The sequence below is a fragment of the Macaca thibetana genome, chromosome 20, assembly GCF_024542745.1.
Source record: "Macaca thibetana thibetana isolate TM-01 chromosome 20, ASM2454274v1, whole genome shotgun sequence".
NCBI lineage: Eukaryota > Metazoa > Chordata > Mammalia > Primates > Cercopithecidae > Macaca > Macaca thibetana.
The window spans coordinates 57,292,561-57,317,326 of record NC_065597.1 but is presented as its reverse complement, the minus strand read 5'-3'; the positions used below and the strand labels follow the sequence as shown (position 1 = coordinate 57,317,326).

The following is a 24,766-nucleotide window of genomic DNA, read 5'->3' as shown; positions in this document are numbered from 1 at the left end:
ATCACCTGAGGTCAGGAGTTCGAGACCAGCCTGGCCAACATAGTGAAACCCCATCTCTACTAGGAATACAAAAATTAGCTGGGCATGGTGGCAGGTGCCTGTAATCCCAGCTACTTGGGAGGCTGAGACAGGAGAATCACTTGAACCCAGGAGGCGGAGGTTGCAGTGAGCCAAGATTTCACCATTGCATTCCAGCATGGGCGACAAGAGCAAAACTCTGTCTCAAAAAAAAAAAAAAAGAGTTTTCTTTGTATTCTCATCTGCATTTTTTTTCTTTTTCTTAAGAGATGAGGTTGCCCAGGCTGGAGTGCAGTGGCTGCTCACAGGCGCGATCACACTGCATTACAGCCTAGAAATCCCAGACTCAAGTGATCCTCCCACCTCAGCCTCCCAAGTAGCTGGGACTATAGGCACATACCACCATGCCCAGCCTATTTTCGTCTTTTTGATAGTAGCCATTTTCATGTGGTTTTCATTTGATGATTCCCCTGATGATGAGTGATGCTGAGCATATTTTCATATACTTCTTGGCTAATTTGTGTATCATCTTTTGAGAAATGTCTCTTCAGCTCTTTTGGCCATTTTTTAATTGGATTATTTTCTTTACTATAATATGTTTGAGGTTCATCCACATTGTATCACGTGTGGATACTTTGTTCCTTTTCACTGCTGAATCGTATTCTTTTTTTTTTTTTTTTTTTTTTTTTTTGAGACGGAGTCTCGCTCTGTTGCCCAGGCTGGAGTGCAGTGGCCGGATCTCAGCTCACTGCAAGCTCCGCCTCCCGGGTTCGGGCCATTCTCCTGTCTCAGCCTCCTGAGTAGCTGGGACTACAGGCGCCCGCCACCTCGCCCGGCTAGTTTTTTGTATTTTTTAGTAGAGACGGGGTTTCACCGTGTTAGCCAGGATGGTCTCGATCTCCTGACCTAGTGATCCGCCCGTCTCGGCCTCCCAAAGTGCTGGGATTACAGGCCTGAGCCACCGCGCCCGGCCTGCTGAATCGTATTCTAATGTGTGGTTATCTTAACAAGTTGATGGGCATTTGGGTTGTTCCCACTCTCTGGCTGTTATGAATAATGCTGCTGTACGCATTTGCATACCATTGTTTGTGTGGACTTACGTTTTTATTACTGTTAGGTAAAATTTTAGGAATGGAATTGCTGGGTCATATGGTATGTTAGGATTAACTTGTTGAGAAACTGCCAAACTGTTTTCCAAATGGCTGCACCATTTATCTGAGGGTTCTAATTCCTCCATATCTTCTGACACTCGGCATTGTCCGTCTTTTTTTCTGTTTTCTTTTTGTTTGTTTGTTTGAGACAGGGTCTCTGTCACCCAGGCTGGAGTGCAGTGGTGCGATCATAGCTCACTCCAGCCTCAAACTCTGGCCTCAAGCGATCCTCCCACCTCAGCCTCCTGAGTAGCTGGGAATACAATTGGCCACAACCATGCCCAGTTTATTTAAAAAATTTTTTTTGTAGAGACAGGGCTATGCTGTGTTGCTCAGTCTGGTCTTGAATTCCTGGCTTCAAGTGATCTTCCCATCTCAGCCTCCCAAAGCACTGGGATTACAGGCCTGAGCCATCACACCTGGCCTATCACCTCTGTTATAACCATCCTACCATCCTGGTGGGTTTGAAGTGGTACCTCATTGTGGTTTTACTTTGCATATCCCTAACAGTGATGTTGAACATCTTTGTACATGCTTATTAGCCATTTGTATATCTACAGTGAAATGTCTATTCAAGGCCTCTTCATTTAAAAGTTGTATTATTTGGTTGAGTTGTAACAAATTTTTTTTCCTCAAGAGGCAGGGTCTTGCTCTGTGACTCCAGATGGAGTGTAGTGTTGCCATCACAGCTCACTATAGCCTTGACCTCCCGGGTTCAAGTGGTCCTCCCACCTCAGCCTCCCTGGTAGCTGCCACACCCAACTAATTTTTAAATTTTTTGTAGAAACAGAGGGTTTTACTTTGTTGTCCAGGCTGGTCTCAAACTCCTGTGCTCAAGCAGTCCTTTCATCTTGGCCTCCTAAAGTGCTAGGATTACAGGCATGAGCCATGCACCTGGCCAGTTGTAACAATTCTTTATATGTTTTTTATACTATTTCTTTGTCAAGTATGTGATCTCCTAGTCTGTGACTTGTCTTTTTGTTTTCATAATTGTGTCTTTTTTTTTTTTTTTTTTTTTGAGACGGAGTCTCACGCTGTTGCCCAGGCTGGAGTGCAGTGGCGCGATCTCGGCTCACTGCAAGCTCCGCCTCCTGGGTTCACGCCATTCTCCTGCCTCAGCCTCCTGAGTAGCTAGGACTACAGGCGCCCGCCACCGCGCCCGGCTAATTTTTTGTATTTTTAGTAGAGACGGGGTTTCACTGTGGTCTCGATCTCCTGACCTTGTGATCCGCCTGCCTCGGCCTCCCAAAGTGCTGGGATTACAGGCTTGAGCCACCGCGCCCGGCCATAATTGTGTCTTTGAAGTGCAGTTTTTATTGACTGACTGGTTGATTGAGACAGAGTTTCGCTCTTGTTGCCCAGGCTGGAGTGCAGTGGCATGATCTCAGCTCACTGCAACCTCCGCTTCCTGTGTTCAAGTGATTCTCGTGCCTCAGCCTCTTGAGTAGCTGGGATTACAGGCGCCTGCTACCATGCCCAGCTAATTTTTGTATTTTTAGTAGAGACGGGGTTTGGCCATGTTGGCCAGGCTGGTCTCGAACTCCTGACCTCAAATGATCCACCCGTGTTGGCCTCCCAAAGTGCTGGGATTACAGGTATGAGCCACTGTGCCCAGTCAGAAGTTTTTACTTTTAGCTTCATTCATCAATTTTCTCATTTTAGCTTATGCTTTTGTAGTTTTATCTAAGAACTCTTTGCCTAGCTCAAGGTCATGAAGATTTTTTTCTTTGTTTTCTTCTAGAAGTTTTATAATTTTAGCACTTACATTTAGGTCAATGGTTCATTTTGAATTACTATTTATATATGCTATAAGGTAAGGATCTAAATAAATTTTATTTGCATGTGGAGCTACAGTTGTCTCAGCAACATTTGTTGAAAAGACTATTGTATTAGTCCATTCTTGCATTGCTGTAAAGAACTACCTGAGGCTGGGTAATTTATGAAGAAAAGAGGTTTAATTGACTCACAGTTCTACAGGCCGTATAGGAAGCATGGCTGGGGAGGCCTCAAGAAACTTAAAATCATGGCGGAAGGCAAAAGGGAAGCAGGTACATCTTTCTATAGCAGAGCAGGAGAGAGAGAGAGAGAGAGCGAGAGAGCACGAACAGGGAGGTGACACAGGTTTTCAAACAACCAGATCTCACGAGAACTGTATCATAGGAACAGCAAGGGGGAGGTCTACCCTCATGGTTCAGTTACCTCCCACCAGGCCTCTCCTCCAATACTGGGGATTACAATTCGACATGAGATTTGGGTGGGGACACAGAGCCAAACCATATTGACTATGTTTTTCTCTACTGAGATCTTGGCACTTTTGTTAAAAATCAGTTGACCAAGGCTGGGCATGGTGGCTCATGCCTGTAATCCCAGCACTTTGGGGGCCGAGGTGGGCGGATCACCTGAGGTCAGGAGTTCAAGACCAACCTAACCAACATGGAGAAACCCCGTCTCTACTGAAAATACAGAATTGGCTGGGTGCAGTGGCGCATGCCTGTAATCCCAGCTACTTGGGAGGCTGAGGCAGGAGAATCACTTGAACCCGAGAGGCGGAGGTTGCGGTGAGCCGAGATCATGCCATTGCACTCCAGCCTGGGAAACAAGAGCGAAACTCCATCTCAAAAAAAAAAAAAAAAAAAAATTGACCACTGGTGGCAAACTCAGACTACTTAAAAAACAAAAAAACCAAAATCAATCAACCATAAATGTAAAGGTTTACTTCTGGACTCTCACTGTCATTCTACTGACATTAGTCAATCATTATGCCAGTTCCACATTGTGAGACAGAGTCTTGCTCTGTCACCCGGGCTGGAGTGCAGTGGCGTGATCTTTGCTTGCTCCAACCTTTGCCTCCCAGGTTCAAGCAATTCTCATGACTCAGCCTCCCCAGTAGCTGAGATTATAGGTGCGCGCCACCGCACCTGGCTAATTTTTGTATTTTTAGCAGAAGTGGGGTTTCACCATGTTGGCCAGGCTGGTCTCGAATTCCTGACTTCAAGTGATCTGCCCACCTCGGCCTTCCAAAGTGCTGAGATTAAAGGCATGAATCACTGTGCCTGGCCAATTCCACATTGTTTTGATGACTATGGCATTATAGCAAGTTTGAAACTGGGTAATATAAGTCTTTTTTTTTTTTTTTTTTGAGACAGAGTCGTGCTCTGTTGTCCAGGCTGGAGTGCAGTGGCACCATCTTGGCTTAGCTCACTGAAACCTTAACCTCCCAGATTCGAGCGATTCTCCTGCCTCAGCCTCCCGAGTAGCTGGGATTACAGGCGCCTGCCACCATGCCCAGCTGATTTTTGTATTTTTAGTAGAGATGGTTTTTCACCACGTTGGCCAGGCTAGTCTCTATTCAAACTCCTGACCTCAGGTGATCCACCCAGTTTGGCCCGCTAAAGTGCTGGGATTACAGGCATGAGCCACCACACCTGGCCTGGGTTGGATAAGTCTTTTAACTTTCTTCTTCTTCTTTTAATTATTTTCACTGTTCTGGGCCCTTTGCATTTCTGTATGAATTTTAGGATCAGCTTGTCAATTTTTACAAAATAAAAAAAAAAACCTTTTGGGATTCTGACAGGGATTGCATTGAGTATGAAATCATCTTCTGATGCATAAATTTTGCCATCTGTTGATGAGCATCTGGCTCTTTTCTTTTTTCACTACATGGACGATGTCGCTGTGAGCACGCTCGGTCACGTCTGCTGGTGCCCATGTAAAGCTTTTCTCTAGATAAGAGCCTATACCTAAGAGTAGAACTGCTCTGTGCCTCTTCAGCTTTTCCAGATAATGCTAAGTTATTTTCCATAGTAGCTGTGCCAACATACGCTTGTAGTAGCATGTGGGCGTGTGAGAGTCTGTGCGATTCAACATTCTACCACCATTTGGGATGAGCAGATTTTCTATTTTAATTTTTCCAGTCGTATTTTCTTGTGGTTTTAATCTGCAGTTCCTCGATTACTAATAAAAATGAGCATCTTTTCACATATTTATAGGCCATGGGGGTTTCCTTTTTTGTAAAATGCCCTTTGCTGATTTCTTTTGCCCATTTTTCCATTTTGTTACCTGTGTTTTTCGTACTGAGTTTTGGGATTTTTAAAATGTATTCTGGATAATAATGGTCTACTTCTTTCCTTCCTACTCAGGTCATCTTTGAATGTATGCATTTGTTCTGGCTATTCAAATTTTTTTAACCTTTTTTTTTTTGAGACAGGTTCTTGCTCTGTCTTCCAGGCTAGAGCGTAGTGGGGCGGTCTCAGCTCACTGCAACCTCTGCTTCCCTCACTCAAGTGATTCTCCCACCTCAGCCTCCTGAGTAGTTAGGGCTACAGGCACACACCACCATGCCTGGATAATTTTTGTATTTTTTGTAGAAACTGGGGTCTCACTACGTTGCCCAGGCTGGTCTCAAACTCCTGGGCTCAGGCGATCTTCCTGCCTCAGCCTCCCAAGGTGCTGGGATTAGTGGTGTGAACCACCACGCCCAGCTGGGATTTGTATTGTTAACACATACCTGGGTTACCTGATTCTTATCAGACAAGTTTAGGAAGCGGCACCAAAGCTTTAAAAACTGTGGCATCTTCAAAACAGTAATTTAAAAAGTAACTTCAGTGTATAAGATCATTATAGCTTTAACTTTGGATTAAAAACAAAATCTTGTTCCTGTTGTCCTTTATAAAATATATGTTCTATGAAACCAGCTTGGGAGAAAATCAATGCACAGATGTTTGGAAAGCCCCAGCTGTGTTTAATTTGAAATCCTCTGTTTAAATTCTCTCTCTCTCACCTCACCAGTGGGCGGTAACTCATCGCTGAGAGACGGTGCAAGCCCAGCTCTTGGTAGAACTCAGAGATGTCACATCCCTAGGAACCGAGAACTGTGTATTGTAAACAGTCTCTAAGATTTGGAGTTGTTAGCTTTTTCCAGCCTTGAAATCTCATGGGGCAGTTGTTTAAGTTGGAACTCTCACAAAGGGCATATGAAAATCGCAGAGCGAGGTGTCAGGAAATGGAATTCCTCATACATCCAATTGCCACGTTTGGTGTCAGCACTATTGCTTTTACAGCTTACATTCCTCCCCACCCCCAAATAACATCTGGGCTGTAAGAGGATGTTTCGCAAATCAGACACATTGTTTACTTTTAAGCCTGCAATGCTATGGAGAAACTTGGTGACTCTAACAATTTAGATGTTGGGTAACAACACCAAACTGAAAACACATGTCAACCTATCTCTTGACATGGTGAACGTTCTCACCATTCTCTGCATATTGGAATTGCATATTAAATAATCCTTTCTAAATGTCTGAACATCTTTTTTTTTTAATTTTTAAATGACATTTTTCTTTCTGAGGGTCAACCGTTGGGGTGATGAAGTGTAGCAGTTATTTAATTCCTTATGCTGACTTTTGTATGTGTAAAGACTTTAGGGCATGGCATTAAATTTAGTTCTAGAAAGAGCTTTTCTGTTTCTGATGATAAAAGATAACTTAATCTAAGGTGTTTGGGGCCACATTGTGTGACTTCAGTCTTCCATGAAGAGTCCTGAACACTAAATAGCAGATGAGTACTCAGAAAAACAGTTCTGAATGTGTTGGCTGGGTGCAGGGGCTCACCACCTGTATTTCCAGCACTTTGGGAGGCTGAGGTGGAAGGATTGCTTGAGGGCAGGAGTTCAAGACCAGCCTAAGCAACATAGTGAGAACCTGCCTCTACATAAAATTAAAGAAAAAAAAATTAGCCAGCCATGGTGGTACATACCTATAGTCCCAGCTACTCAGGAGGCTGAGGCGGGAGGATTGCTTGAACCCAGGAGTTCATTGTTGCAGTGAGCTGTGATTGCACCAGTGCACTCCAACCTGAGTGACAGAGCAAGACCTTATCTCTAATAAAAGAATAATAAAATTTTTAAAAATTAAATAAAGAGCATGGCTGTGACCCTTTGGCATGAATGAGAATGTAGAATTCAGCAATTCCCTGCAAAGCAAACATGTTCTCAGCATTGAAGGTCATATTTCCAGAGTAGCATATATTCATTGAAGCTTGTGTTCCTTTTAGGGGGGAATTTGGGACTGAGTATAAATAATCAGTGTGAGTTTATGAAGCCTTGGGGATTTACTTATGGGGTCATTTCTTAGAAAAGAATGTTGGCTGGGCTTGATGGCTCACGCCTGTAATCCCAGCACTTTGGGAGGCCGAGGCGGGTGGATCACGAGGTCAGGAGATCAAGACCATCCTGGCTAACACTGTGAAACCCCGTCTCTACTAAAAAATACAAAAAATTAGCCGGGCGAGGTGGCAGGCGCCTGTAGTCCCAGCTACTCGGGAGGCTGAGGCAGGAGAATGGCGTGAACCTGGGAGGGGGAGCTTGCAATGAGCGGAGATCACATCATTGCACTCCAGCCTGGGCGACAGAGCGAGACTCCATCTCAAAAAAAAAAAAAAAAAAGAATGTTTAAGGATGCTGATCACCCTGAAATCAACAGAAGAAGCCAGTCTGCAAAGCAGTTGAACAAAGATGGGGCCACAGATGAGGACTGTGATGAGAGAGATGTCATTCACTTCTCTCAGTGATTTTGAGTGCTTCCTGGTTACCAGTATACAAGCAGGATCCTTTTGGATAAGGCTTTCCTGAAGAAGGTGATATTGTATTTCCTTAAGAGGCTGTGTTACGGGCTGGGTGTGGTGGCTCACGCCTGTAATCCCAGCACTTTGGGAGGCTAAGGTGGGAGGATCACTTGAGGTTGGGAGTTTAAGGCCAACCTGGGCAACATAGCAAGACCCCATCTCTACAAAAAAAGAAAAAAAGGAAAGGAAAAAAAAAAAGAGGTTCTGTTATGAGCAGAGTCTGGCTCTCTTTGTCAAAAGCACTGAGGTTTAGCTTGTCATTCGTTGCTCAGTGCCTAGCACAGGCCTTGGCACATAGTAAGTATCTCAACTTGTTTATAGAAACCATTAATTTTTCAGGTCTGGAGTGTCCTACCCATACCAGACATGCCAGAGTGAATTTTCTCTCTTTTTCTCTTTTTTTAGTGTTCAAAGCTTCTTTCAGACACCAGTGTTATTCAGTTCTACCCAAGTAAATTTGTCCTTATCACCGACATACTTGATACATTTGGTAAGTACCTGTCATATGCATCTTAGATCTAGGAAATATGTTCGTTTTGTCAAGAACTGGGTGGTAGAGTTACTGTAAATTAGGTTCTGCCGTGGTTTAAGTTATTAAGTAAGTCATGAGAGAAATCAAACCATCCCCCCCCACCCATTAATAAGGGTGCTATTTTTGAAACATTCTAAAAGTTTATTTTTTCTACTTTTTTTTTGAGTCAGGGTCTTGTTCTGTCATCCAGACTGGAGGGCAGTGGCACAGTTATAGCTCACTGCAGCCTCAAACTCCTGGGCTCAAGCCATCTTCCTGCCTCAGCCTCCTGAGTAGCTGGGACTACAGGCTCATGCCACCATGCCTAGCTAAGTTTTTTTTTTTGGTAGAGACAGAGTCTCGTAGTATTGCCCAGGCTGGTCTCAAACTCCTACCTCAAGTGATCCTCCTGCTTTGGCCTCCCAAAGTGCTGGAATTACAGGCATGAGCCACCATGTCTGGCCTGTTTTTCCTAATCTTCTGAGAGACTAGTAAAGTGAATGAGTGAAGCAGGGCAGGCTGGGGGCACTAAGCAGCATGGGTCCCTTGCCGTCTCACAGGCACCTGAAACTGTACTTGGCATCTGTTCTCAGCCCTTTCCCTTTTCCCACTGAGTTTCTGTCTCCAGGAATGGCACCACCATGTACCCAGTTGCCTAAGCTGGGAATCTGAGCATCTTTCCCCACATGCCCATGTCCAGTCACCAAATTCTTCGGTTCAGCCTCCTAAAGCTCTCTCCAGCATGTCCATTTTTTTCTTTCTTCACTGTTAAATTTTTTTTTTTTTCTTTTTGGAGATAAAGTTTCTGTCACTCAGGCTAGAGTACAATGACGTGATGTCGGCTCACTGCAACCTCTGCCTCCCGTGTTCAAGCGATTTTCCTGCCTCAGCCTCACCAATAGCTGGGATTACAGGCGCACGCCACCACACCTGGTTAGTTTTTGTATTTTTAGTAGAGATGGGATTTCACCATGTTGGCTAGGCTGGTCTCAAAACTCCTGACCTCAAGTGATCTGCCCGCCTCGGCCTCCCTAAGTGCTAGGATGACAGGCCTGAGCCACTGTGCCCAGCCTCACTGTTAAAATTTTAATCCTAGCCACAGCCCTCTCCCACCTGGATAACTTCCTGCATCACTGTGGCTGCCCCTAGTCCCACACACCACCTCACAGGTAGAGTGACCTTTTGGAGCCAGGCAAAAAGGTTTAGACTGAAGAGAATAACCTGGAGGAGCAGGAGGCCCCTGTGCTGCTTGACAGTGGTTGGTTAGGCCAGAGCATCGTGCCATTAGCAGTTTGCTCAGACCATGTAGTCCTCTAAGCTTTATATGATGTGCCCCACAGCGAGGCATCCCACCAGAACTAGGAAATAAGGGCGCTTTCTGAGAGCTGAACACGTAGAAGATCAGAACAGAGACATTCACTGTCTTACAGGGACCAATGGGCTCCCAACCCAGCAAATCTTATCCGTAACCCATTGAAAGGTATAATGTGTCAGAAAGCAAACTGTCAATCTGAGAGACTCATTCATTTCTGTGCATCCCAGTCCTGTCCAAGAGACTGGAGGCCGGAGTGCACTAGCTAAGACAAGTGACAAGAAAGCTAACTAACCTTGGAAAAGGGGGTATTTATTGGCTTAAGCTGAAAATTCCAGGGGTAGTTCTGGCTTCAGGTGCAGCTGGATCCAGGAACCCAAACAGTGTCATTAAGACCTTGCCCTTGGGCCGGGCATGGTGGCTCACACTTGTAATCCCAACACTTTGGGAGGTAGAGGTGGGTGGATCATCTGCGGTCAGGAGTTCAAGACCAGCCTGGCCAACATGGCGAAACCCCGTCTCTACTAAAAACACAAAAATTAGCTGGGTGTTGTGGTGCGCACCTGTAGTCCCAGGTGCTCGGAAGGCTGAGGCGGGAGGATCGTTTGAACCCAGGAGGTGGAGATTGCAGTGGGCCAAGATCACACCACTGCACTCCAGCCTGGGCGACAGGACGAGACTCTGTCTCCAAAAAGAAAAGAAAAGAAAAAAGACCTTGCCCTTGGGTTGGGTGCATTCTCGAGTTTCACAAGGTGTCCTCAGCTTCTGCTAGCTTTACTGCTGGTGGTCCCAGGGCATGGAAAGAGCTGCTTTCTCCAAGCATTCCCACAGAAGTTTCAGAATCCCATCTCATTGGCCTGGGTTGGTTCACTTGTCCGTCCCTGAGCCAGTTGTGGTATCTGGGGGATGAAATGCACTGATTATCCAGGCCTGGTCACCCCAGAACTAAAAGAGTGATACAGCTAGCGGAAGAAAGGGGAGTGGATGCTACCTAGGCAAAAAGAGGAGATGTCCCAGCTGACAGATGAGGCCTGATGGGTTCAGATGGCCCGGAGAGGTGGTATCAGGCTCTCTGCAGGCCACTAGGGAGGTGTCAGCAAATGGAAGGGACAAAAATCCTTGCCTTGGCTAGGCACGGTGGCTCACGCCTGTAATCCTACCACTTTGGGAGGCTGAGGCAGTTGGATCATGTCAGGTCAGGAGTTTGAGACCAGACTGGCTAACATGGTGAAACCCCATCTCTACTAAAAATATAAAAATTAGCCAGGTGTGGTGGCAGCCACCTGTAATCCCAGCTACTCGGGAGGCTGAGGCAGGAGAATAGCTTGAACCTGGGAGGCAGAAGTTGCAGTGAGCTGTGATCGCGCCACTGCACTCCAGTCTGTGCCACAGAGCTGAGATTTCGTCTCAAAAAAAAAAAGAAAGAAAGAAAAGAAAAAAAATCTTCGCCTTTGTGGTGCTTATGTTTCCAAAAAAGAGAATTTACGAAACAATTAAGTCAACCCAATTGTATGTTAGACAATGATCCATGCTATGGAGAAAACCAAACAGAGTGGGGTGAGGAGGTGAACAGGAATGGATGGAATTAGGTGAGGGGGTAGGGGTGCAATTTTAAGTAAGGTGCTCAGTGGAGACCTTGTTGAGAGGTTACCTGAGCAGGTACTTGAAGGCGGTGAGAGGTGAGCCCTATGGGTCTATGGGGCGGAGGCCAGGGGCAGAAGAGGCCAAGGAACAGCTTGTGCAAAGATCCTGGGGTGGGAGCATTGGGAGCACCAGGTTGGCCTGAGAACCAAGGAGGCCAAGAGGGAGGCGATGGGATGAGCCCGGGAGAGGGGCAGAAGCTGACATGGTCAGAGACCATGGTGGCTTTGGGGGCCACTGGAAGGACTTGGGCCTTGACTGTGACTCCGAGGGCAGGAGGGGCCACCAGAAGGTGTTGAGCAGAGGAGGGAGGTGATCCCATGTGGGATTTAACAGGCTCTGTGTTGAGACTAGACTGTAGGGCGGAGGTGGAGCATGGAACCTGTGGCAGCACTTCCGGTGAGAGGCAGGGATTGGCATGGCCCCAGAAAGGCAGTAGGGATGGCGAAGAGAGACCCAGGATGGTTAAGGGCTTTAGGTTCTCAGAATAGATGTCAAATCATACACTGCTGGTCCTTGATGTGTCCCTGCACACGGCTTACCTTCAGGGAGTGAGGCCGTCATTGGTGGGGAGAGGCCGGTGGCTGTGTCTGGCTCCCCTGGCAGTCTCATTTCTCCTGTGAATCAACCTCTTGGCCTTCTGGTTCCCTCGCCAGCCTCTCCTAAATTTCTTTTGTGTGAGTCAGCTTTCCTGAGCAAGATTAGCTCCGAGACACTGATTAGCTCTGTCCTGCAAGCCTGGCCAGACCCAGACAGCTCACTCACCTTGCAAGAACTCTAGGCAGCCACTCTGCTAGCTCCTGCCAGCAGCGCCCCAGCGCCGTCCTGGACTCGCCAGGCTGTAGTGCAGATGCTGCCGTCCTTTTTGTGTCCCAGAAAATAGCTGGGCTGGGAGTTGGGAACAGCAGTGGTAAATCTTCAACAGATGATGACCTTGGGCAGACTGTTAGGTGCTTTATGGATATTAAGTCCTGGCCGGGCACAGTGGCTCACGCCTGCAATCCCAGCACTTTGAGAGGCCGAGGTGGGTGGATCACAAGGTCAGGAGTTCAAGACCAGCCTGGGCAATATGGTGAAACCCCGTCTCTACTAAAAATACAAAAATTAGCCAGGCGTGGTGGTGGAGAAGGAAAGTAGCTTCCCCAGGGTCACCGTCATAGTGAATTGCAGAGCTGAGTCTCAACTCGCTGTCTGTAGTCAAAGCACTTACTTTATTTCTCTTTATACATTGCTCATGGGGGAATGCATATACCTTTTTTTTGTTTGTTTGTTTTTGAGACAGAGTCTCACTTCATTGCCCAGGCCACAGTGCAGTGGTGTGATCATGGCACACTGCAGCCTTGATCTCCTTGACTCAAAGGATCCTCTTGTCTCAGTCTCCCAAGTAACTGGGACCACAGGTGTGTTCCACCATGCCCAGCTTTTTTTTTTTTTTTTTTTAGCAATGGAATCTCACTGTGTGGCCCAGGCTGGTCTCAAACTCCTGGAGTCAAGCCATCCTCCCACCTTGGCCTCCCAAAGTACTGGGATTATAGGCATGAGTCACTGCGCCTGGCCTAAATGCATATACATTTAACCCAACAGTTTCACCTCTGGGAATCTATCCCACCTGTAATAGCAAACTATAAGAAGCAATTCAAGTGGCCATCAATAGGAGCTGGCTAAATAAATTATGGTGTGTCTGTATAGTGGAGTATTAGTGGCTCTATGAAATGAAAAGGCTGGGCATGGTGGCTTACACCTGTAATCCCAGCACTTTGGGAGGCCAAGACTGGCAGATCACTTTGAGCTTAGGAATTCAAGATCAGTCTGGGCAACATGGTGAAACCCGTCTTTACTAAAAATACAAAAATTAGCTGTGTAAGGTGGTACACGCCTGTAATCCCAACTACTCAGAAGGCTTAGGTGGGGGAATTGCTTGAACCCAGGAGGCAGAGGTTGCAGTGAACTGAGATCAAGCCACTGCACTCCATTCTGGGTGATAAAGTGATACTCTGTCTCAGAAAAACAAACAACAACAACAACAAAAAAAAAAAAAAAAAAAAAAAAGAAGGGAAGGAAAGGGCCAGGCATGGTGGCTCACACCTGTAATCCCATAATCCCAGCACTTTGGGAGGCTGAGGCAGGAGGATAACTTGAGTCCAGGAGTTCAAGACCATCCTGGGCAATATAGCAAAACCCCATCTCTACAAAACATTTTAAAAAAATAGCTAAGTGTGGTGGTACAAACCTATAGTCCCAGCTACTCAGGAGACTGAGGCAGGCAGATTCCTTGAGCCTAAGAAGTTTGAGACTGCAGTGAGCTATGATGCACCCTAGCAGAATTAAGACCGTGTCTCGAAAAGAAGAAAAAAAAAAGAAAAAGAAAGGAGGAAAATGTAGAATACATGGTGGTATTCACTTGTGTCTCCCTAAGGAGACATTAAAAGGATACCCAAGAAACCGATAGAAGTGGTTTCTCTCAGAGGGTGCGCAGGGCAGTGAGGCGGATGGGATGGGTCAGGAGAGAAACTGCACTTGGTACCTTCTGCAGCCTTTTTGAATTTTGAACCATGGGAATGTTTTACCTATTCAAAACCAAACATTCACACAAAGTAGCTGCTTTCAGCACTGCCGCAGGTCCCCGTCCTTCCTCTCCACTTCACAGTGGTGTCCCCAGGGTGCTGTTGTTTAAGTCTATTGTGAATAATATTCCTCAGGACTGTTGAGGCAGCCTGCATGGACAGGTCCTCAAAGAGTCTTTGTTAAGGTTTGGGGCTAATGAGTGTATGCTTTGTAAAAAAAAGAGTGAAACCCTGACTTGCTTGGTGGAAATGTGGAGTCCTGAGCTCCATTTTTCTGCACATGGTCATTACTCTGCTCTAAAAGAAGATGCTTGACAGTACAGGGACAGGTGTTTCATGGTTGTTGACATTGTTGACAAGAGGGTCAGAGCATCTTGCTGTGCCAGAGATGCAGACTAGGGCCCCAGCATCCACAGAGACTGGCATGCACAGTGGGAAGACGTGTGCCTGGTTTCTGTTGGGATTTCACTAGAGGCATTGAATATAGAGGTCGGCTTCTGGCTTCAATGCCTGTGTCTCCTCTTTCAGTTTCTCCGCCTGTAGAATGGGGCTATCGTAGACCCTGCCTCCAAGGGTTTCTGGAGAAGATTAAATGAGAGGATTCATAGGAAGTATAATGTCTTTCCTCTTCTAAGAGTTTGCTGGCAGGATTAGAGTCAATGACTTTGAATAGTGCTTGGCACAAAGTAAGTGCTCAGAAAATGCTAGCTGTTACCACTGTTATTATTTATCTATTTTAGTGTCTTTGATTTATAAGAAAGCAAATCAAGACAGGAAATAAATCTAGGATCAAGCGTTGTTTCTCAGAATAGTTGTCTTCTAGCTCAACAATAGACAAATAGCTTTTTTCAGTAAAAATAATTTTGTAGTTAAAGGGTTCTTAAAATATGAAAGTGAGGCCCAGTACAGTGGCTTGTATCTGTAATCCCAGCACTTTGGGAAGCCAGGGCAGAAGGATTGCTTGAGCCCGGGAGTTCGAGACCAGCCTGAGCAACATGGTGAGACCTCGTCTCTACGAAAAATTTAAGATAGCCAAGCATGGTGGTGCGTGCCTATGGTCCCAGCTACTCAGGAGGCAGAGGTGGGAGGATCCCCAGAGCCCAGGTAGTTGAGGCTGCAGTGAGCTGTGATTGCCCCACTGCACTCCAGCCTGGGTGACAGAGCAAGACTCTGTCTCTAGAAAAAAGTAAAGTAAAAAAGAATGTGGAGATGAATTTAAAAAAAAAAGAAAAAAAAAAAAGAAAGCTAGTTTTAGAGGGATGGCAACTTTTGTGTAGGAAATAAAGGTGTTTTGTGCTGGGTTCATTCTGTGTGCCATGGGAGGTGAGAAGTTATGCAGCTGCGCATAACTGCTGTGTGATGGTCCGAGGTGATATTGCATGCATCCCTAATGCCAGGGTGCTGGGGTCATCCCAGGGGAGGCCTCTCTCTACACGAGGTGTGGCTGTAGGGAATCCATAGCCCCTGATAAGGAAAGCACGTTCTGCCAGGAGGAAAAAAGCAGGTGGCTTTGAGAACTGGGGTTTGTTCTCTAAGGTCTTCCAGGGTCTTCCAAATGGAGCCAGTGGTTTGGAGCAGTGCTTCTCATACTTGGCTGCACATTGAAATCACCTGGGGAGCTTTAAAAACACCCACAAAGTCCCAGCTGCATCCAGACCATTTATATGAGGACTTGTGAGGATGGACACAGACATCCACAGATTTTCAAGAGTCCCAGGTGCTTGGAGTCTGCAGCCCAGTTGGAGAAGCACTGGCTCAGAGGGAAGAGGGAGGTTTGTTCCTGTTTCTGTAGATTCCAGAGGCAAGGCAAGTTTTAGCTCAGAGACCCACTGGTGTCTGCCTAAATCGGTGGTTCTCACACTTCAGCGTGTATAAGGATTTCCCAGCAAGGTTATTCAAAAATCCATATTCCTAGTCCTCATCCTCCAAAATACTTTTTTTTTTTTTTTTTGAGACAATGTCTCACTCTGTTGCTCCAGGCTGGAGTACAGCGGCACAATCATAGCTTCTATCTCTGCCTCTCAAGTAGCTGGGACTACATGTGTGCACCACCACGCCTGGCTACAAAAATATTCTTTTCCAGTAGCTATAAGGTGGCCCTAGGAATCTGCATTTTCAACAAGTGCCATCAGAAAATTTTAATGTAGGTGGTCCAAGGCCAGGCGTGGTGACTCACACCTATAATCCCAGCACTTTGGGAGGCCAAGGCACACAGATCACTTGAGCCCAGGAGTTCGAGACCAGCTTGGGCTGGGAACATAGGGAAATCCCATGTCTACAGAAAAATAATTAGTCAAGCATGACAGTGCATGCCTGTGGTCCCAGCTACATAGGAGGCTGAGGTGGGAGGATTGCTTGAGCCCAGGAGGTGGAGGCTGTATGTAGTGTGCTGTGATCACACCACTGCACTGCAGCCTAGTGACAAAATGAGACCCTGTCTGAGTGAATGAATGAATGAATGAATGAATGTAGGTAGGTAGGTATTTAGGCAGGTGGTCCATACTAGGAGAAGCACCTGAGTGGTACCCCTTAGCTTGGCTGGCTTCCTTCACTTAACCCTAACACTGTGTCATCTCTTGATATCATTTGATCCCACGTTCTTTGACCTGAAATGATCTTTGTATTTTCCTGTCTCTTTTTCCATGTATGGACAAGCTGTGTTGTTCTTTATTGCCCTGAATAAAGGGGCTATGAAAAAAAAAAAAAAAAAACATAGAGGGAAATACTTTCACATTGAAGGTGACTTAGGAGAGCTTAGAAAATGAATAAGAACTGTAATTTTTTACCTCCACATATTGATAACATTTTCCAAAGTAACACTTTTGGTACCAGTTTAGGGGTCCAGGCTGCCCACCTGTTGTGTAGAGTTTTATCGGAACACAGCCACATGCATCTGTTTGCACATTGTGGCCGCTTTTGTGCTACGATGGCAAAGATGAGTCATCAAGAAAGCGACCTATGACCTGCAAAACCTCTAGTATGTTCATCCATCCAACAAGTATTGAGTACCCTCTGTGTGCCAGGCAGTGAACAAAACAAGCACAGATCTCTGCCTTTGTGGAACTTGAATTCTAGTTGAATCTCAAATTCTGATCCTTCTAGGGACCAGGCAGGTCACATAAAAGAGTGAAAAGCACACTGATGATGAGAGATGGTAGGGGGTGGTGGAGACTGTGGCAAACTGGTTAGTATATATGCCATTTCAAGGGGCAGCTACTAATTTGCTCTAGCTGTGTTATTCTATAGATATATGGCCACATTTTTAGCATATTTTATGTGAAGAAGGAGAAAATATGGCATGTGAGTTCTCCCAAGTTGTAGAGTTTATTTTAGTTTTAGTTTTAGTTTTTGAGACCGGTCTTGCTCTCTCACCCAGGCGGGAGGGCAGTGGGTGATCATGGCTCACTGCAGCCTTGAACTCCTGGGCTCAAGCAATCCTCCCACCTCAGCCTCCCGAGTAGCTGAAACTACAGGCATGCGCTGCCATGCCTGGCTAATTTTTAAATTTTTTGTACATTCCCAGTCTCACAGTGTTGCCCAGGCTGCTCTTGAACTCCTGGGCTCAAGCAGTCCTCCTGTGTCGGCTTCCCAAAGTGCTAGGATTACAGGTGTGAGCCACTATGCCCAGCCTCTCCCAGTTTTTACCTGTTGGTAACCAATCCAAAAAATGTTAAAACACTTTGTGGGCTGTTGTGGTGTGGCCACGCATAACTGGTCACAGGCTGGATTCAGCCCACGGGCTGCCCGTTTTCACCTCTGGCCTAGCATGGAATGTGGACCATCGTCTGAGTAGATGGAGATACTTGAGACTCCTTTAGACTCCAAAGAGTAAAACTTTCACTTTCCTGCCTTTCAAAGAAAGTAAAAGTCTACTGGAAGAACTAAAAACAAAACAAAAGAAATGTGGCTTAAAATCTGTCCCACCAGGTGGCAGCATACCATCACAAGTTGAAGCCTGTCTGGGAGATGATCGCTCTGGGTCTCTAATTAACAAACATTTATTTACTGTTTGCTCCTGAAGAGTGTGATACTAACACCATCTGTCCTTTTCCTCCCAGGAAAGCTCGTGTACGAGCGCATCTTTTCCATGTGTGTGGATAACCGCAGTGTCTTACCAGGTAATGTCACAGCTGTTCCTGGAGTGTCATCCTACCCTGGAGTCAGGACTAGAAGGCTTTTATTGAGTCAGGATTCATTGAAGCTTGATAAAGGTTTTAATTTGGGGTGTGTTCAAGTAAAAGAAACACCTTTGAAGATTTCTGATCATCTCAGTCTTCTAAAAACATTAGAAGGTTTCTGAATGGCCTGTGTAGGAACTAAGGCAAGTAATTTGAATCTGCAAGAATGGAAAGGCATCACAGTTAGATTCAGCTGAATTTTCACATCAATATATTTTCCTCTGCTGCTTGACTTTAATATTTTTCCTATGTATCGTTCCCTCCTAAGAAGCAAATTGCTTGGGGAAAAAAAAAAAGCAAAGACGACTTTATGTATATTAAAGAACGATGTCAAATAGATCGATAGTAATTGATGCTTTGAATTCACAATCTATACCTAAATAATTTTGCATTAAATTGACTGTCAATCAAGTTTAAATTCCCTGGAGGTTATAATGGGACAAGTGGATGATGAATTTCTTTTGTCATATAAATGGTAAGAATGATGTGTCTGGCAATGTAGGACTCTCAGCTGCAGCATCCTTTGCCTTTATTCCTCTTTTTAACTTCCGAGCACGCCTATGAGAAAATGTTCTCATCTGTCCAAGCTAGAGTAACCAGCTTGCTCCACTGCTGCTCCACTTCCCTCTGCTCCTGCAGTGGGGCTTCCCAGGAGGTGAATAGAAAGTGTTTGTGACAGTAACCTGTAACCTGACCTTTATTCTTCCTTCTTTCCTCTTTCCTTTATTCCTCCCTCCCCTTCTCCTCCTTCTCTCTCTTCCTCTCCCTCCTCTCCCACCCTCTCCTTTTCTCTCTCCTTCTGTTCCTGTCTGTTCATCAATCAATCAATCTATCTTTATTTATTTTTTTTGAGATGGACTCTTGCTCTGTCACCCAGGCTGGAGTGCAGTGGCGCGATCTCGGCTCGCTGCAGCCTTCGCCTCCCGGATTCAAGCGATTCTTCTGCTTCACCCTCCTGAGTAGCTGGGACTACTGGTGCCTGCCACTATACCTGGCTAATTTTTGCATTTTTAGTAGAGATGGGGTTTTTACCATGTTGGCCAGGCTAGTCTCAAACTCCTGACCTCAAGTGATTCATCTGCCTTGGCCTCCCAAAGTGCTGGGATTATAGGCATGAGCAACTGTGCTTGGCCCTTTCTTATTTTTATTTTTTCTATTTAATATTTTTACTTTTCATCTTTGTAGACACAGGGTCTCCCTATATTGCCCAAGCAGCTCTCAAACTTCTGGGCTCAAGTGATCCTCCCACCTCAGCCTCCCAAAGTGCTGGGATTGTAGGCATGAGCCACTGTGCTTGATCTGTCTTTTTAATACTGTTTAATGTGCACATTTGTCAGAAAGAAAGAGACAGAACTCTACAGGCTTTTAGGTCTCGAAGTGCTTTTAGGACCCATCTTGTTTCATCAGAGATGGGCAGACCCAGTATGGAAGGGTCTTGCCCAGAGCCCTGCCACCAGCTACTGAGAGCCTTGCTCTTCGCGCTGCACCTACGTTGTCCAGTACAGCATCCACTGGCCACGTGTTGCTCTTGAGCACTTGAGGTGTGGCCAGTCCAAATTGAGATGCGATGTAACTATTTAAAAAGACGCTGGATTTCAAAGACTCAGTACAAGTAAAAGATGGTAAAGTAGCTCACTAATAGTGTTTATGTTGACTACATGTTGAAATGGTATTCTGGATGAATCGGGTTAAAGTACATGATTAAAATTAATTTCCCCAGTTTTTCACCTTTTTAATGTGGCTCATGTGGTGTTTCTTTGGGATCCTCCATGCCACTGCATCATACCTGTGATGATGTTTTTCAGCAGCTCCTCCCATGTTCTGGCCATCTCAGGGTTGGAGGCAGTGATCCGGGACAGGCAGGCAGAGGCCAGCCCAAGTGGAAAGGAAAGGCCTTCTCTGCTGGCTTGAGGATTTGGGAAATCTGAATTGTTTGTTTATTTATTTATTTTTGAGATGGAGTTTCGCTCTTGTTGCCCAGGCTGGAGGGCAGTGACGTAATCTCGGCTCACTGCAACCTCCGCCTCCTGGGTTCAAGCGATTCTCCTGCCTCAGCCTCCCAAGTAGCTGGGATTACAGGCGTGCACCACCACACCCAGCTAATTTTTGTATTTTTAGTAGAATGGGGTTTTATCTTGTTGGCCAGGCTGATCTTGAACTCCTGACCTCAGGTGATCTGCCTGCCTCGGCCTCCCAAAGTGCTGGGATTACAGGCGTGAGCCACCACGCCCGGCCGAATCCATTTATTTAATTCACACTTGCCAGCACGTAGCATGCTATATACCATTGGCAGCAAACTTGAGCCAACAGGTGGGATTGAACCAAAATAGATTTTCTTTTGGCAACAACAGCATTAAAAAAAAATGATTTTTGATACAGGCTCTAGTTCTTCCTATTGTTGTATACCCAACCTCTGAAAAATTGTTGTATTTACCTTCCTGGCCCCCAGGGGCATTTGAGTTTGCCTCTACTGCAGTAATCTTCCTTTCTTCCAGTCTTCAGTGACTATACAGACAACATTTTAGGGCCAATTAAGGAAAAATTACTAATAACTAACTCCCTGCCTAAACTTAAATGTTCAAAACAACAGATGAGTCCTTGTTTAGATATGTTAATTATAGCACTTTCATCACTAAAATTCTTCCCTCTCCAAATAGCTATTTTTGACCTTGAGCAAAGCAAATCATTTGTTTTTTTTTTTTTTAAATGATATCATTGTTTGTTTTCCTTTTAGCTAAAATCTTCATCTGCTTGTGTTCACTCCAGTTCCAAGAACCTGAAAAGAACAGTAGATTCTGTTTTTCGAAGTTGTTGGTGATCTGAGGAATGACTCTTAAGTATAATTATCATGAAAGCTTTAGAAATCTCCTGTGCAGAATTCTGCCCAAAGAGATTATGTGTGAAGAGAAGTTTAGTGGCATTTGTACTCATTCTTTCCATTTAAATCAAGTTCTGTTGGGTGAATTTCCTACTTGAGCCCTTTGCCTTCGGGAGTTTTAACTAAGGTATAGCTCTTCGGGGTTGAGAAAGATACAGTGTCTTTTGGGTTCATGAAAAGTACACACTACTAGTTGTGGTCATTTTTTTCCCCAACAGTTCTTAATCCAGCATATACATAGAGAGGCCATTGACTCTGAGAAGTCAAATCATTTTCTTTCCAGCTTGGGAGAAATAATTTGGGTTTATTGTATTATAGTTCCCATCATCATCTTCTCAGCACTCCCATCTTCAGTTTTCCCCTGTGGCTGATGTGGGCCACATTGGGATAAGCAATGGCCTTAACTGACCTGGCCTTTCCAGCACATGCCAGCTAAGATGGTGCCAATCCCTATAACACTGTTACGTAAAGAGACCTCTGGGTAGAGACTTGGCAAATAAATGAAAGAACTAGACTCATTGGTCTCCTGCCGCCTCTTAAAATATCCACAGAAGTTCAGGTCTGAAAAAAAGCAGCACCATAAAAGAAAAATAAATGGGAGCTAGAAAGAGAATCTCTGTTCTTTGTTATATTGAAGTATCTTCTGAATTGATTTCCGGATTTTGAAGGAGTCCCCATGTAGCAGCCCGTGTGCTAAAGTATAAACCGTGTCGTGTCATGCCATTCCTGTGCTCAGAACCCTTCAGGGGGTTTCCATTATGTTTAAAAAAACTCTCAAACTCCTCACCAAGGCTTTAGCCCTGTGTGAACTGGCTTGTGATGCTGGCTGCACCTCTTTCTGCTCAGCAAATTGGCTTGCTTTTTGTTCTTTGACCATAGTGAGGTTATACCTACCTCAGGGCCTTGCATTTGCTGTTTTCTCTCCCTGGAATGTATTTCTTCCACATCTAGGCATGGCTGGCTCCCTTTCATAATTCAGGGCTCAGCTCAAATACCGCCTCTGTGGGAGCCTTCTCTGACCACTGCATCTAATGAGCCCCTTCCCCTAAATCTCACTCAAGTCACTCTTTATTCCAATACCTAGTTTAGTATCTTTAATAGTGCTGTTAGATATAATCTTATTTGTTTGCCTGCTTATTCTCTTTCCTGTTTGTCATTTGTCTCCCCCCACTGGAATGTAAGTTTTATGAAGATAGGATCCACCTTGTGCACTGTTATCTCCCCAAAGTCTAGAACACCACCTTTAGTTGGCCCTTAAGGCATTTGTGTTGAGCACATGAAGTAAAGGAATATAGTACTTAGTTTACTGTAAGATCTTAAAGTCCTGCATAACAGAATCCTTTTCCTAAATTATTCCTTGAGCTGGAAGGAAAGCCTAAAGAATTCTGTATTGGTGTATACAGATTGTCGTCTAGCTTGCAGTCAATGTGTGTATGCAGGGCAGCCTGCCTTTAGCCTGATTTCCAGCTCTTTCAGGCAACCTGAACCAGTTTGTTTTAGCCTTTGCTGAATCTCAGTTCCTTCAACTAGAGAGTGAGAGATTTTATAGATGACCTCAGAGACCTATTTTTGCTTTTGGATTTTAAGCCACAAGATTCAGTCATATGAAGGGAGATTAACACTGCTCCTCCCGGTCCCCAAAGAGAAGATTGACAAATGAATGTAAGAATAACTGCTATCTTTTCCTGTCTGGATCTCTTGAAAGTAGAAAAAAAAGTTACTTCATGTGTAGAGATCTAGGCCAAAAAGGGGAAAATGGTCATTTCCCATCCTTTTGAAAATGGTAAGCAAATAGTTCTCAAGTGAATGAAGCATGCCAGCCAGCCAAAAATAGACTGAGGAGATTGCAATTTCAAAATATCTGCAGTTGTGATTAGTGACTCTTCTCTGCTAGAGAAGTACCTAGAGATTTATCCTTTTTTTGCTGATTCTATAGGAATTTTGATCACCTTCATATACCACGAAGTGACAGAATCAGGGATGAAAATGACTCATTGCAAAACAGGATGAGAGCCAATAAGCTAAGAATCATTTGCTATATTAAAGTAATTAACTTCTCCCTTTTAATTTATTTATTAATTTTTTAGAGACAAGGTCTTGCTCTATCTTACTCTGTCTCGCTCTGCCCAGGCTGGAGTGCACTGGCTCGAACGTAGCTCACTGCAGCCTCAAACTCCTGGGCTCTATTGATCCTCCCACCTCAACCTTCCAAGTAGCTGGGACTACAGGTGTGAGCCACAGTGCCTGGCCAGCTTCTCCCTTTTTGAATTAATCCTAAAAGTATAAAACATCCAGTGGTGGGATGGAGCTCTAATCTTTACCAAAATCATTTAGAAGAAATCATTTCCATGTGAGAGTTTAACAGTGGCCTTCATGATGTTGATAAGTTTTCTGTTTTTTCTTTCATTTCTCCATATTCTCTTCCATTGCTTACGATGTATGTCAAGTCCAGAACTGTGAGAAATAAATTTCTGCTGTTTAAAAATATGTATGTCAGAATCAAGCTTGGGTTCCAGTTCCAGAAAACTCAAAATAACAGTAATGAAGGTCAGGGCTGATGGGCCAGCTAGCCCTTGGTGTCAACGACCCTCACTTCTATCTTGCTGCTCTCATAGTCAGTATGGCTGCAGAGGTTCCAGCTGTCATGTCTGCATTCCAGTCAGTGAGCAGGAAGAAGGAGTGAGGGAAGGCAAGCCCCTTCTCTTAAAGATACTTCTCAGAAGTTGCCCTTCTATTTATATATCCTGGGACCAGAACTGACCCACACGACACACCTAACTGCAAGGATGGCCCTGTGCCCTGCAGGAATATGTGAGTTCTTTTATTAAAGAGGAGGACAATAGCTAATGGAGTAAACTGGCAGTTTCACAAGGTGACTCGTCTTGGAGCCAGTCATGAGCCAGCAACATAATTCTGGCTGGTTTCTCACCTCAGGGGCCTTGCTTTACCTTCCTCTGGCCCATTGTGATGTGTAGAGCAAAAGCTTAGATCACATTTCATGTTGCAGTCGCAGTTCCCTAAAGCATCTGGAATTCTCAACAATGTTGTCATAGTTACTGGGAGGTAACCAAGAACCTCTGGATTATATTAGAGGCAGTGGCTAAGAATGTCGGCCGCGACTGCCTGGGTTGAATTCCAGCTCTTACGTTTGCTTGCTGTGTGCCTTGGGTGAGTCACTGCATTCCTCTGTGCCTTGGACTCTGCATCTGTAAAATAAGATAATAAAAGTACATACCTCAGAGGGTTGCTCTATGGGATCAGGTGAGCTGTCTGTAAAGCACTGTGAACAACACTTGGCACTTAGAAAGCCTGCGTTTGTGGAAACTATTGTTATCATCAGTTGCTTCCTAATAGTGATATTTGGAAAGAAAGACACAGGCGGAGTCACCCCCTTTTCTGCTCCACGGTAATGTGTTCCCATCTGGGGACTCACACAGATCCTGAGATTTAGGAGGGCTGATGGGTCTTGTTTTTATATTACAGATCACTTTTCTCCAGAGAATGCCAATGACACGGCCAAGGAAACATGCCTAAATTGGTTTTTCAAGATTGCCTCCATCAGGGAACTCATTCCAAGATTGTATCCTTTTTCTTTTTTCTTTTTTTTGTCTGGTGATTTTCAAGATAGGCTAAAAGCGTTGTACTGTTAATAGAAGCCATGTGATGGGATGCCCTGACATTCTTATTGAAAATTTGGTCCCGTTACAGTCGCTAGCCTGAAAATACATACAGGGCAAGCCACATTGTAGAAACCCTTGGACTCTTGCTCTTTCCAGTTTTTTTGTCTTTTACTTGGAACATGATGCCATGTGTCAGGCATTTGTTTCCTTGTGGAACATTCCCACCTTAATTCTCTCCATTAAAATGCTTTACATTTGTATTTTCTCTGATT

General features: G+C 45.0%; 3 protein-coding genes across 5 annotated transcripts in view; 2 read left to right on the top strand and 1 right to left on the bottom strand.

Moving 5' to 3' along the window:
- The window catches only part of IQCK (IQ motif containing K), a 959,718-nt gene that overhangs the window by 687,911 nt on the left and 247,041 nt on the right, over positions 1-24,766 (top strand). The gene's annotated exons all lie outside the window — the stretch shown is intronic.
- Positions 1-24,766, bottom strand: part of GDE1 (glycerophosphodiester phosphodiesterase 1) — a 241,834-nt gene that overhangs the window by 85,119 nt on the left and 131,949 nt on the right. The window lies entirely within an intron of this gene.
- The window catches only part of VPS35L (VPS35 endosomal protein sorting factor like), a 149,534-nt gene that overhangs the window by 28,926 nt on the left and 95,842 nt on the right, over positions 1-24,766 (top strand). For all 3 annotated transcript variants that reach the window (XR_007722281.1, XM_050775005.1, XM_050775006.1), the window contains exons 8-10: positions 8,196-8,280; positions 17,877-17,936; positions 24,358-24,454. Coding sequence is in view for 2 of the 3 variants with exons in the window: in XM_050775005.1 (XP_050630962.1) it covers positions 8,196-8,280; positions 17,877-17,936; positions 24,358-24,454 (242 nt within the window). In the remaining variant the exon portion in view is untranslated. The remainder of the gene's footprint in view (positions 1-8,195; positions 8,281-17,876; positions 17,937-24,357; positions 24,455-24,766) is intronic.